Source organism: Carassius gibelio, chromosome A11 (genome assembly GCF_023724105.1).
Source record: "Carassius gibelio isolate Cgi1373 ecotype wild population from Czech Republic chromosome A11, carGib1.2-hapl.c, whole genome shotgun sequence".
In the NCBI taxonomy this organism is placed as follows: Eukaryota; Metazoa; Chordata; class Actinopteri; order Cypriniformes; family Cyprinidae; genus Carassius; species Carassius gibelio.
The window spans coordinates 10,045,734-10,060,786 of record NC_068381.1 but is presented as its reverse complement, the minus strand read 5'-3'; the positions used below and the strand labels follow the sequence as shown (position 1 = coordinate 10,060,786).

The window sequence follows — 15,053 nt, the reverse complement described above, 5'->3', positions numbered from 1 at the left end:
ATAAACACTAATGTTCATAATTGATCTATATTTTATTATTTAAATTACATGTATTGTCTGTTTAAATAGAAGTTTTTGTGGTAAGTAATATTAAAATAAAATAAAAATAAAAAATCAGTATTTTACAGCAAAATCACTGTTAAATTAAATGTATTGTCCCCATATGTTCATAGGAAACATTAAATAATTGAGAAATGGTGAGAACTATGCAATCTTTCATCTTTTTTTTTTTTTTTCAAAAGTAAAAGCTTTGAAGCAATTAAAACATAAAAGTAGCGGTGAAAGGAAAGCTGGAAAACTGCTGTCCGTTATGGTAAGTTTTCTGATGAACTTAATGATGATGGTTATAAGATGGTTATTATTGTTTAAATAAAAAATAAACAATAAACACATATATATATATATATATATATATATATATATATATATATAAATTTAATACAGGAGTTTTATTTTTCTTTTTGTATTGTGGTATCTGAAATCATCACATACAGACAGTATCATCATAGTACTTTTTTTTTTTTTTTTTTTTTGTGGTCGCCCTATATCTCCTTATCCAGTATTTCTAGTTGACAATGGAATGCACTGTCTCAGCATCACCTGAGAGAGAGAAGTGATGAAGACTCAAATATTTTCAAAGATTTGTCTTTAAACTCCACACAACACAAAAGTAAAGAAGAATATTTGGAGATGCCAGAATCCAGTCTTGAGGAAGAACAACAAAATAACATTTACAACAGAGTTACTTTGTCACCTGCACAGTCAGCATTGCATTAGCTATATATCTTTAAAGGTATGGGGGTGGTATTGTTTCAATGCACAATGTTTCAAACTTGTGTGCAAATGGATGTTGCATTTCAAATATTTCTTCTTGACATGAGAAACTAACTAAACTCACATTGTCTTATCTGAACATTCATTTATTTTTTATCATGAATAATAATACCATTCTTTATTTTCTTAAATCAAGCTGAACATGAGGAGTATCTTACTAATTCTGAGAAAAGAACAAACAGAGAAAGAAAGACACATCCTGTGAGGTAGTGGAGGCCCCCAGATCTGAGGGCTATTATTGCATTCTTTGATGAATAAGAGCATTTATTTGAAATAAATATTAATAAAAAAAAAATTCTAACATTACAAAAGCTTTTTTGTCACCTTCGATACATTTTATGCATCCTTGTTCACAGTATCAAAGTATTACGTAAAAAAAAAAAAAAAAAAAAAAATACATATTGACCCCATAATGGTAGTGAAAATCTACCATTCAATGTAGTGTAAATCTACCAGGATTGATTCATTAATAATAACTGCTTAAATAGCTTAATACATCTTTACATAACATGAAATAGTCTCATCATGATTTTATCATTATGACTCTTGATATAGCATGTCAGTGGTAATCTTATTTGTCTATTTCAATTTAGTGCCTAGTAAGAATTGCTTACCAGTAGAAAAGAGTCAAACATCGCCCACTAAGAAGACACTGCTCCAGAAACCCACCCAGAATACTGCAGAACTCATGGGGGTCAAACAGGAAAAGGAGGCCGGGTCACTGGAACTCAGTTTCACAACTCTCCTTGCAGGTAGTTTCAGCCTAGCAACCTCAGAAGAGACATTCAAGTTTACATGTTCTTATAGAGCAAGATACTAGCATAAAATCCTTACAAAAAATCTGAAAATTATTTTTATGTTCCAAAAAACCCCAGTAGTAGCCAACAGCTTTTGTATTCACCCACTCTTATGAATCTTATACACAGGAACATGACTTTAGTGAGGCAGCTAGCCATTTAGGGGCTGTTTCCCTTATTCCTGAGCGCTGTGGGGTAGATTTATCCATTGTGGTAATTGCTAAACCTAGTGAAACAAATATTGTGGAACATTGAGATTGTAAATGTAAATGTTTACAACTAATCTTTTAGTGTAAGCCACATCTGCCACGTCAAGAAGCTTCAAGAAGTAGTGCACCATGACCTTTTCCCATCAGCCAACACGGTTCTAAGCTTAAGCAATGGGTTTGGATTGGATTTTAGGAGAGGAGAGTTATGATTGGCAACAGAGACCAAGCAATCTCAGGATATACCTGATCATGGTAACATTAGAAAGATAACATCTAGAAAACTTTAAAAGAGGATATTTCCAATGGAAACAGAATTAGGGTAAAAATGTGAAGGACTGCATTCAGGTAATGAATGACTGATATGCTTATAAAATCAAATAAAGGTTTGGATTAGCAGGAATTAGCAATTGATTGAACGCATTTTTTATTCCAGGCAAATATTGACGACATCCACAGGGTAAGTAGTGATTTACGAAAGTTTTTAGCAAATATCAAATCGTTTGGAAACAGTGAAAAAAAATCTCTGTGATGTGTTTAGGCAGGTTCTTTGGCCTTTTTAGATTATATCCCTTTTAAGATGTATTTGGCGAAATGTGACCATTAATCTCTTTCTAGGTCTCCACTTGCATTCGCATCTCTACCCAGATTTTAAGAAGAGCATTGAATCCTACCAGCACCCAAAGTGCCCAGATGATGCTTTTATAGAGGAGCTAAGGAAGGTGCTGTTGTCATGCGATACCACCATATTACCCCCATCTGTGTCATGTTTCCCTCTCAGTGCAATGTCAACTTTATGGGCATTCCTGAAAGTTTAAGTAACAAGATTTAGAGTTAGAGTTTTTACTTTCCATGCCCACCTCTTTACAGATCCCTAGAGCTTAAGACTGTATCTAGCTGCTAGTACGGTTACAGGGCTAATGCTGATTGACTCATGGGACACAGAGTGTTATCTAGAAGCATGTCCTTCATCTGCCTTTCAGAGTCTGTAAATTATTGTTACCTGCTGAACATGAGCGTAGCATCCAAAAATGTGAACCTTAAAGATGACAGACTGATATTATCATTAGCAGTTTCTCATATATGAGAATCTGAACCTGTATCTTTATGTTTTTACAATTTGTTATTGTCAGCTGTTTTTAACATGGGATTAATGTTTTTATTTTTGTGAACAAACTTGAAGAGAAAACATTCTCAAATGGGAACAAATTGAAGCCAACCCTCCAGGCAGCTATGGATCTGATATCAGGATTTTGAAAATGACTAACCTTATTATTAGATTAAATTAAAACATTTTTAGAAATCACATGGACAGAACAGATTGTTATGTCTCCTAACAGACAAATTTGCAATTTGGTATCAAATTTTGTGCACCTGGGTTCGTTTGACGTCAGAGTTTGGTTCGTTTGGATGATGTGAATGCAGTCTTCCGAACTTGGGTTCACACTGCTGTTGTTGTTTTTTTCCTTAAGGGGTGGGGGGTTGCTCGTTTTCACTCAATATCCTGTTAATCTTAAGTACCTATAGAGTAGTACTTCATAACTCCAAAAGTCTTTAGTTTTATTATATTTATAAGAGAAAGATAGTCTGTACCGTTTTTTTCACGGAAAAACCCGAGCAACTGGAGGCGTGACGTGTGGGCGGAGCTAAATAATCACAAGCGCGAGTAGGCTTTTGCGTTGAGAGCTGGAAGCTGTGACATTACCGTGAGGGAAAAACCATCATCCAAAACAAACCATGGCTAACAGTCAGATTCAGCATATATTTATGATTCAGAATCAGAATCCAGAGGCTGAAATTTAACGAGCAGCAGCAGCAACGACTACAGCAGGATGTCTCTATGTGGTATGTATTGAAACTGTATATATTTGTTTTTTTTTTTAAGGTGTAACGTTACATGTGGAAAGTGCAGTTTGAAGACAACATCGCATGTTGTTTACTTGATTTGCTTACACGCCAATAGCTAAGTTAACAACACAGAGATATTTGAAGCAGTTTTACTCACCGCCTGCGGTTCCAACACACGATCGTGACCTTTTTCGTTGGGACTGCATTATCCTTAAGAAATAAACGATATGCAAATCCGGCGTCAAACTGGGCCTTGTTTGTAAAACAAGCATCTTCGAAATGCAGGGAACAAACAAAAACACTTGCACAAAACCACATAAACACATTGCATTACACCAAATAGACAACATAATGTTCTTTTTAGCAACGTCTTTAAAAAACATACATCAGGATTTCATTTAGGATGACTATTTGAGATCAAATCCCTGTTTTTATTTTTGTTCTCAGCCTATTCCCGTTATTCCTGTGGTCCAGTCTTCTGAAAAGACTGGCTCAGCAGAGAGGGAGGCCAATATTCCATTTGCTCCTGGACCCTTTCAGAACCACAGCCTGACACAATTGTTAGACACAATCCTTGTGCTTCAGTTTGTACTGTTTTAATAATTAATAACAGGCTAAATGACTGCACCCCAACTTGGAAAGAAGCAAGAACCATTCACACTACTTACATAAGTTCTCGTAATAAACAAAAAGAACATTCTGGAAGAACTGCAGTGCAAAACCAAGAAAAAAATTATTCACATTTTAAACTGCTCTGACATTAACATTTAGATTTTTTAACAGAGATTACTGGAGGCCACATTCTTATTTTTCCACAAGCATAGTGTTTTAATACTCAAAAATGAACAGAAATGTACCTATGATAACTGCCCACTACAAAAATCATAGAGATGAGAAACAACAAAGACATCACTTTACATGTGGATTAAAGGTATTGTTTCACAATCACTTGGATTTTATGTTGTTTGACGAATATTAAGCAGCACTTAGGTGACAGTATGTCATATGTCATAGAAAACTTAGAGAACTAAAACACTGGAGAGTGAGGCTCAATCAATACTGCATATTCTGAGAAACACAAGTCTATTTCATTTAATTATCACAGCAGTTACTCTAAACTTTGTTGGGTTAAACTGAGAAACAAGGTTGCGGGAAGCCTTTCAGACATGTCAGAAGGTTCTGTCGAGAGGATGTGAGCAGACGTACGCCCTCTTGGCTATGACCTCCTGGGCGATCTTCTTTATGTTGGCATCGTTGTTCTCTGGGGAATCTGGAGAGAACACACAACCCGATCTGTTCACTGAATGCTCTGATCTTATGCATTGCATTGATTGGAGTTATTAGGCAGATGGTAATTGGAACAGTATGAAGAGTTTATGCAAGTGTTAGCGACTGACTTATGGTTTTGTAAGGTTGTCGAGAAAATTCTACAACATGTGCAAGTGCTTTGTCTTGCTATGCAATAAAACTAGAAGGGCTGGTATCAATTATGGCTGTGCACTTTACTCACTTTTCTGAAGCTGAGTCAACAAGAAGTTGTTCTTGAAATGAGCATCCTTGCAGAAAGTGTTGGTGAGCAGCACCTGAAAGCCAGCAGAGATTTATTAAAGCTGTTTACATTAAAGATTTTAAATTAATGTGCAAGCAAATTTCCTTGATTATGAGTTTTTTGTTGGCAAAATTATTTTACACTCTTTGACATAAGAACAACTGAACAAAAGCAGATCAGACAGGAAAATATAAAAGAATTACAAAATGTTTTTTTTTTAATTGTGTATAACCTTCTATAACTATTTATGGGTCAGATAAAGCCAATATGCAAGCAAGCAGTACAATCACAGCATGACAAGTCCTTCAGTTGTTTCCGTCAATTGTTTCTCTCATGCAGAATCCAAACAGCTCTGCTGCTATGAATTAAAATTCAGCTTATTGAAATGCCTCCCGGGACCAATCCACTTCTGAGAAGAAACACCCACAAACAAATAAAATTATCCTTTCAAGTTTAGTCCTCTAAATGGGTCTAGTAAATGAACTGGATCTTCTTTTTTGAACTGATCCGTACTTGTTCAACATTGCATCCTTCGTTGACTCAACACTGAACAAAAAGGTTGAAGTCTAGAGGCTTCATGTCTCAAAACTGAGAATCCGTCTACAGGTCGAGGTAACACGCTTCTTTAACGTGTCTTGTTTTGAAAGTGACCTTGTGACCTCAGTGTGAAGGCTTTAAAAGTCAGTTACCTCATGGTCATGGTTGCGCAGGCCGATGCTGATGGAGCGACTGGTCCGGGACAGGACGGCTGTCATGGCGTAGAGGTTAATTAATACATCTGCAACTTTCTTCAGCACAAGCTGCTCCTCAACTATTGTCTGAAACAGATGAAGTAAAGGGAAACTCTAAGATGCAGAAGTGAATTTTAGGAGTTTCTGACAAAATGCTTTCTATAAGAATCAATAAAGTTCATGCAACAATTTCATAAAGGTTTGATTTTTTTTCCTATTACACTAAAGTGTAAAAGTTTCAATATTCATCAGCTATTACTCCATTCTTCAGTCTAAAATAATCCTTTAGAAATAATCCTAATATGCTGATTAGGTGTTCAAGAAACATTTATTTCATTATCGCTGATGAAAAAAGTTGTACTGCTTAATATTACTTTTTTTTCAGGATTCTTCAATGAATAGAATATTTAAAGGAACAGTGTTTATTTGAAATACTTTTTCTGTAACATTTTAAAACTATTTACCAAAAAAGCACCCATGCTGAATAAAAGTATTAATTTCTTTTAAAAACAAAATCTTACTGACCTCAAACTTTTGAACGGCAGTAGTATGTTAAAAGCTTGGACACACTTGACTGAATTTATGTTTCTTATGATCCTAAAATCCATTTTGATCCAAATATTTAAGCTTGGAATTAGCATTGCAGATAATTATAAAATACCCCACCAAAAAAAATTTTTTAAATAAAAAATAAAAATCTTTTTACAAAACTAACACTTAGATAAAAGTGTTTCATTTGTGTTATTTCATAGTCTTGATGACAGTGACTTCTAATAAAAAAATAAATTTTATATTTTTTTCATAGTTTGGCTGGTCCTGAGACTTATAGTCAGGTGCGACTCATTTATCAAAATTAATTTGACATGAACCAAGAGAAATGAACTAAAAATGAACCAAGTGAAAACATTACCATCTACAGCCACGAGAGGGCGCTCTATGCTGCTCAGTGCTCCTGTAGCCTACACTGAAGACATAGAGCGCCCTCTCGTGGCTGGAGACGGTTATGTTTTCTCTTGGTTCTAAATAAATGTGACTTATAGTCCAGTGCGACTTATATATGTTTTTTTCCTCATCATGACGTATTTTTGGACTGACGTAACTTATACTCAGGACTTATAGTCCGAAAAATAATATACATATACATATACATATATATATATATATATATATATATATATAAATCATGTAAAAGCACAGATTTGTCTGTACCTAGAATGAAACAATCTCAATATCATATTTCAAGATACTTCAGGTGATTTAGGACATTCAAAGTAGAACAAATCAAGGCTGTCCTAAAAGTCACTCCCATAAAGAGACAAACACATGCTTCTCTGCAGTTTGTATTTCACACAGGATGTAGGCAAAAACACTGCAGCAGGGGGATTTATTCTTTTTAAGTGTTTCCTATGAGAATGGATGAAGATGAAGCATAGTGCTTTCCAACAGGAAAACCTGTGTGGAAATCTGAAGCAGTTCCAGGCTGCTCTCTTGTGACTGAAGTCTGATTACAAAAGCACGGCCACACAGTCGTTCTTTCAGAAAACAGAGCGTGAGGCCAGCTGTGTCACACATGAGCATTACCTCAGCCCAACAGAAAAGAAGGGACCAGAGACGAGGTCCCAGCAGCGCTCATGGCCCACGCTAATTACCTTGTGAGTTACAAGAAAAAAAAAAAAAAAAAGACTGGTAATTTTTCATGATCTGGCAGCATCCGTGGAATGTGCACAAAGTGGGATTAAAAACTGATGGTGGGGAAAATGAGACTGATGGGAGTGGTGACTATGAGGCTTAGCTTATTATAAATATGTTTTCATGTATAAAGAAAAAGTTGACAAAAACATGATCCACCATCCAGATTCTGCAGGACTGATAAAAAGCATTTAGATCTTTAGTAAAAATATGTAAACAATTTTGAAAAACTTAGTAATAATTTAATCTCTTAAAAATTAAAACTGCTTCAAAAGTTTAAAAATAATGCAATAAATAATAAATAACAGCTTCACACAACTTTACCTTTCCATACCGGTACAGTAAGCTTTCTACAGTGGAGCCGAAGTGTGCAGCGTTCTGCTCAAACATTTTGGCGCTCTCCTGTGGGAGAAAGATGACATCATCACTCCTCTGAAAATGAGCTGGGCTCAATTAACTGACCACACGGGTTTAATAGAGAGATCAGACAGGCTGATGAAATGTGACTGGCAGGAGAACTAGGCAAGATCTGATGTGAGGGTGATAGGACTTTTACTGGACATCACTGCGCTGCTGTTATTATTACCACGACGTACATTGGTCATACTTTATATATTTACTCTATATTATGACAGATTACAGCTATACCGAGCACAGGCAGCATTGGTTCTGTACCGTCAGACTGGGGTGCACAACACCATCTTTGCCGGTCAGTCCAAAGTCCACCGTCTTCACCACTGAGTCCTTCAATTTCTTTCCCAGAATTTCAAACACCACCCCCACATTTCCCTTCTTCATCTCCCTGTGAGAAGACAATGTCACATAACAAAGTGTGCAGTTATTTTACTTTCAAATAAATATATTATAAATTACTAGCAATTAAATGTATTATATTTCTTACATACTTTATTTTTCCTGTTAGTATTTTTCCGGCATACTGCATTCCAGTAAGTGCGATGTACATCCTTAAAATCTCATTGGTGCCCTTAAAGCAGGAAAGAAAATAACACAATATATTCAATTGTTTTTGCATGTTCATTCTGTGCTTTGCATTTGTGACAACATGCCCCCTGGTGGTCAAAAACTACGGACATTTTTTTTGTAAACTTTTTTTTAACAATTGTTTGATCACAGTAATATAATTAAGTACAATATAATTTAAATATGTATTTAAAATTTTTTTAAATAAATTTTTCTTTTTTCTTTTTAGTAAATGTTACAAAATATTTATTTTGACTCTACAGTCCTAAGCCCAGAGTCCCGCATTTTCAGCCTCCTCGTTTTTCGAGATCGATGCACAATGGTATTTCACGACCAATTCGTACGTATTTTAAGAGGTGGCTAATTCGTAAGAATTTGTACGACCTCACTCATATGAATTTGTACGACCTCACTTGTACGATTTGTCTAAACCCCTGTGTCGTTTAGATTTAGGGGTGAGGTTAGGTGTAGGTCATTCGTACAAATTCATAAGAATTGCGCAACTCGTAAAATACGTATGATTTGGCAAAAATCTTATGAATTTGTATGAGTGTGGTCGTACGAATTAGCCACCTCCTAAAATATGTACGAATTGCCGTGAGATCGGGTTGCAAGGGGTCTGAGAATGTGGGACTTTGGGTGCGGGACTGTAGATGCAGCAGGCTCCAAGTCTGCAGCTTCATACTACTCAGCAAATCAGCATATTAGAATGATTTCTGAAGGATCATGTGACACTGAAGACTGGAGTAATGATGCTGAAAATTCAGGTTTACAATCAAAGGGATATTATACATATATATATATATAAATAAATAAATAAATGTAGTTGTGTTCAGCATAAGAAAAAAAAAACGACGACTCTGGCCCCATTCTTCTGAAATGGTGTGTACATAAAAAAACAAAAAAAAAAAAAAAACAAGTTAATCTGTACCTCAAATATCTGGAGGATACGGCAGTCCCTGAGGTAGCGCTCATAGGGGTAGTTCTTGGTGAAGCCAAGCCCTCCTAAAACCTGCAGGGCTTCACTCACACAGATCCAGCTGCCCTCAGAGCTGAAGACCTGAATAATCATTGCACCAGTGTGTTGTTTTTCATTTATAATAAGACAAAGTTCAAGTGATGATGATTTCAGGTTTCTTTACCTTGACCATTGCAGCCTCCAGAGAGCAGTCTGGGACTCCAGGTCGGTCCATCATTCCAGCAGTGAGGTAAGCCATGCTCTCCATCACAAACGCATTCAGGGCCATGGTAGCAAACTTATCCTGTGCCAAAGCAAAATAAAACCATATGCTGTGGACTATTAATAAACTACATAAATAACAACCGAATCTTTCAATATGACATGTAACACATACCTGAATCATTCCAAACTCAGAAAGACTCCTGTTGAATTGTTTTCTCGTGCCTGCATATTCTGATGTCAACTCTGGAATTACATGGAAGGTAAATTAATTTAAATTAAAAGGATGTATCGATTAGATATTTACAAGGATGTGAGAAAGAGTGAATTTTCAATAAATCATGTTCTCACCAATCAGCCTCTTGATCATCCCTGCACCTGCACTGCCCATGCTGAAGCGGCCGTTATTCAGGATGTTCATGGCAACCTAAAGATGATGCGTACATGTCATGTGTCAACACAACATCATGACATTATGGTGTTTAAACATAAAAGTGCAGTGCTGTGTGTTTAGATCACCTTAAAACCACCGCCAACTTCACCAATTACATTCTCAACTGGCACCTTGGTGTCTTCAAATGTAACTTCACAGGCTATAGAAAAATGTAGAAATATTCAATGAATGTTCATGCAAAAAATGTGCCCAGATACAAAACTTAATTTTGAATAAAAAATAAATTTTTACATTTTTTATATAACCTAAAAATTTTTTGTGAAATCTTTTAATTTACTAGGAATGTCTATTTGTTAAATTCTGAAACAAAAGGCACATGGTTTGAGATTCCGGTCCCATTAATGTAATTTGATCCTTCAGAAATCATTTTACGGTGGCCGAGACAGCTCAACACGCTGCAACTTAAGAAAACACATGCAAATTGAAAAAACATCAGCAAATAAAGAAAACATCTGCATCAGTTTGACAACACAAGTGTTGCAAATCATCACAACACATGCATAACGAAACGCGCTGCAAATCATCAAAACACATACATAATAAAGAAACGCTGCAAATCCTCACAACACATGCATATAACGAAACGCACTGCAAATAGCACTGACCACAATGGAAATGTTTCAAGGAGACCTCAAAAAGTGTTGGACCTGACTTGGATTTGCTTATCGTGCAGTGGCTACTGGTCAGTGGAGTTGTTGGTGAACTGAAAGGTGAAGTTTTTTTTCATGGTGTTTTTTAAAACCATGATTCCTTTATCTTTTGGATATTATTAGCCTAAATAAGCTGAATAATTACATGATTAAATGTAAAACGTTACTCAAGATGGCTAACTTTAATGTGTTGTGTTGTGATGATTTGAAGCGCTTTTTGTTATATGCATGTGTTGTGATTATTTGCAGCGCGTTTCGTTATATGCATGTGTTTTGATGATTTGAAGCGCGTTTCGTTATATGCATGTGTTGTGATTATTTGCAGCGCGTTTCGTTATATGCATGTGTTTTGATGATTTGAAGTGCGTTTCGTTATATGCATATGTCGTGATGATTTGCAGCATGTTTCGTTTATGCATGTGTTCTGATGAGTTGAAACGCGTTTTGTTATGTGCATGTGTTGTGATTATTTGCAGCGCGTTTCGTTATATGCATGTGTTTTGATGATTTGAAGCGCGTTTCGTTATATGCATGTGTTGTGATGATTTGCAGCGCGTTTCATTATATACATGTGTTTTGATGATTTGAAGCGCGTTTCGTTATATGCATATGTTGTGATGATTTGCAGCATGTTTCGTTTATGCATGTGTTCTGATGATTTGAAACGCGTTTTGTTATGTGCATGTGTTGTGATTATTTGCAGCGCGTTTCGTTATATGCATGTTTTGATGATTTAAAGCGCGTTTCGTTATATGCATGTGTTGTGATGATTTGCAGCGCGTTTCGTTATATGCATGTGTTGTGATGATTTGCAGCGCGTTTCGTTATATGCATGTGTTGTGATTATTTGCAGTGCGTTTCGTTATATGCATGTGTTGTGATGATTTGCAGCGCGTTTCGTTATATGCATGTGTTGTGATGATTTGCAGCGCGTTTCGTTATATGCATGTGTTGTGATGATTTGCAGCACGTTTCGTTATATGCATGTGTTGTGATGATTTGCAGCGCGTTTCGTTATATGCATGTGTTGTGATGATTTGCAGCACGTTTCGTTATGCATGTGTTGTGATGATTTGCAGCACTTGTGTTGTCAAACTGATGAAGATGTTTTCTTCATTTGCTGATGTTTTTTCAATTTGCATGTGTTTTATTAATTGCAGCGTGTTGAGCTGTCTCGGCCACCGTAGCATTCAGTACAGATTTGGTGCTCAAGAAATGTACTCATTAAAAATGTTGAAAACATTGTGTTTGGTTGTGTGGTTTAATATTTTTGTGGGCACTGTGATTTCAGGAGATTTTTAACTGTGGCTGAAAAGTCCATGTTTTTCTCCAGCTTTGAGGTGGAATAATATTCAATGACTAATACATTTCCACATCAGCTTCAAGCACAAAAGTAGGTGAAGGTTCGAACTTACTGTTTGAGCCTCTGATGCCCAGTTTGTCTTCAGGTTTGCCACTGGTGACACCACCGAACGCCCTCTCTACAATGAAAGCGGTGATCTTATCTTTCTTTTGACCATCTTTGTCAACGACTTCAGTTCTGGCAAACACAGTCATGATGTCTGCCCAGCCACCATTGGAGATCCAAAACTTGAGAGCAAACATCAACATTTACGGTAATCAAAATCATGCAATGAAGAGATTTGACGAAGCTAAACACAATGACGTGGTTGAAGCAGTCACCTTTGTGCCATTGAGCAAGAAGTGCTTCCCATCTTCTGTCAGCGTGGCACGTGTCTGGATAGATGCAGCATCACTGCCGCTAACACATGAGAGTACATTTAATCTAAAAATAATAATCAGATTCCAAAAAGGATCAGTTCTTAATCTCAGGTTTAATGCTGTACCTTCCAGGTTCAGTGAGGCAGAAAGCTGCAATATGCTCTCCTGTTGCTAGTTTGGGCAGGTATTTTGCTTTCTGAGCATCGTTTCCAGCGATCAGTATACCCTAAAATGAAGAGTTTATAACCAAGTTGTTCTGAAATCATCAACCGTCAGCAAATTTTAATTTATGCATAAACTATTGCTTTAATACAGGACTCGCAATGAAACACCGACTCATTTGCTCACCTTTAGACCAATGGCTTGATGTGCTGCAAGGGTGACTGCAATAGCACCATCTAAAGACGTGATCTCTCCTAACCGTGCATACATGGTGTTTGAGAGGCCCAGGCCGCCTAGAAGAAACAAGAAGATGAAACTCTCCGATGGTATGTAAGAAATTGTCCCAAGTATAAAGTCAGAGGTCAGTCTCACCGTATTCTTCAGGTACCTGGATCCCAAACAGCCCCAGCTCCTTTAGTCCATTCAGAGTCTCAGGAGGAATCACAGCCTCATGATCAATCTTCTTAGAATCAACTATGGTGATATTTGCACATGCACAGAGACAAAAAACATTTTTGTCAGTCATTTGTATGAATAACATCCAGGGAAATGCAAAAGCTGAAATAAGGTAATAACACAGGAAATAAAAATGAAAAGGTTATGATGTAAAAGATTTTATATTTCGTTTGTACAAATGGCAGATTTCCTTACTTACAGTTTAGCACAAATCTATTTCTGAAATTAATATGAATTATTAATTGTTAACTAACTGCATTTAATGCACTAAAGTTTTTCTTTTTTAAAATGAAAAATGCTTTGTTATACAGGGAGAAATCAATCACAAGTGGATACATGCAAGTATAATATAACACAGTACAACATATGCACTTATGAAAGCTTGTGATAATGAAACAAAACCACAATAATACACGCTTGTTGTGTAAAGTTACCCACCATCTTCATTGAAAAACTTCTCCACAGGCTGAACAAGTTGGTTTAGCTCCTCTAATTCCTCTTTGCTGATTTCTGGAAAGGGAAAGACTTCAGCCTGAAAAGATGTATATATAATTTTAATGTAGCAGTGCAATCTTATACAGAATATCTAACAAAAAAGAAAATCATTCACTATAACAACAATAAATATTATTAACACTGTCGTCACCATTATTGATTACATATCGTGCTGTACATATAAGTGGTCAGTAGTATCACAACAAATTATTCTGCAGTTTGTTGACATTACCTTATTTACTTTGCCCAGGAACAGATCTTTGGCATAAGTCAAACTCCTCGCACTTGATCTAATGAAGCGCCGCGACCGAAAGTGATGCACACAATCTCCTTTTTGCGCGACTCGTGTAGCGAACACATTTCTCCCGAAGCTGACCGACCTTGTCAAACCAAAAAGTTTGTTCACGTTCATTTTCAACGTAGAGATTCACCCCAATCACCCTACGACTGGCTGGAAAACCCTTTCACCCAGTTTTGTCTCACATTGATGACGACACGAGCCCACCGCGGTGCAGTTCATGTCATGCCCTGCAGATGTCAGTATTTACCCGCACTACGCAAATTGCTGAGTGAAAACATTGATCGTGATTCGTGAATGTTATGTAGTCACTGTCACTGAATTAATCGCAGTATGTTACTTGCGTCGATTTATTTGAAATGCTGTGGTCAAACATTACTGAAATAACTGTTATTAGCAGTTAAGTCGGTCTCTTTCCTCCCAGTCGGTCTTTGGGCAGATTTGCCGCCGTTAGTGTTGACAATGAAGATTTAACCCTCAAAGCTGCTCTATTTATAGCCTACAGCAAGCCAAACCTTCTCAGCCAAACAGGCACAGATAAAAAGGGCACAGAGTCTCTTTCTCACAGCCTGACTGTAGGTCACATTCATGAAAACCGATGTTCTGTTCATTTTATTCACGTAACCATAAATCTTGAGGCGTTCAGCCTTAATAACATCTAACGTTACCATTCAAAAGATTGGGGTTGGTAAGATTTTTATGTTTTTATGAGCAGTCTCTTATACTCACCAAGACTGCTTTTATTTGATCAAAAAACTTAATCAATAATACAGTATTTAACTTAACTCTTTTCTATTGTAATATATTTTAAAATGTAATGTGATGGCAAATCTGAATTTACAGCAGTCATCACTCCAGACTTCAATATCTTGCTGCTCAATAAACATAATTTAATATTACCATCATCAGCAATGTTGAAAAGTTTTCAAAGCGTTTGTATGATGTCTTGGCTCCTAACGTGTAATTCAGATCTTATGTATGGATGCCAGTGCATAAAGTAA

General features: G+C 36.4%; 1 protein-coding gene across 1 annotated transcript; it reads right to left on the bottom strand.

Annotated features, from left to right (window-relative positions):
* Positions 1–4,259: 4,259 nt before the first annotated feature.
* Positions 4,260–14,251, bottom strand: LOC128022273 (complex I assembly factor ACAD9, mitochondrial-like). Its single transcript, XM_052609641.1, has 18 exons — positions 13,987–14,251; positions 13,698–13,791; positions 13,176–13,277; positions 12,990–13,096; positions 12,767–12,867; positions 12,603–12,681; positions 12,335–12,509; positions 10,335–10,408; positions 10,167–10,242; positions 9,991–10,061; positions 9,778–9,897; positions 9,567–9,695; positions 8,560–8,639; positions 8,330–8,456; positions 7,979–8,056; positions 5,924–6,052; positions 5,196–5,268; positions 4,260–4,955 (listed from the first exon to the last, which is right to left on the bottom strand). The coding sequence occupies exons 1-18, from the start codon at positions 14,164–14,166 to the stop codon at positions 4,855–4,857; spliced, it is 1,896 nt and encodes a 631-aa protein (XP_052465601.1). The 5' UTR covers positions 14,167–14,251; the 3' UTR covers positions 4,260–4,854.
* Positions 14,252–15,053: the final 802 nt, after the last annotated feature.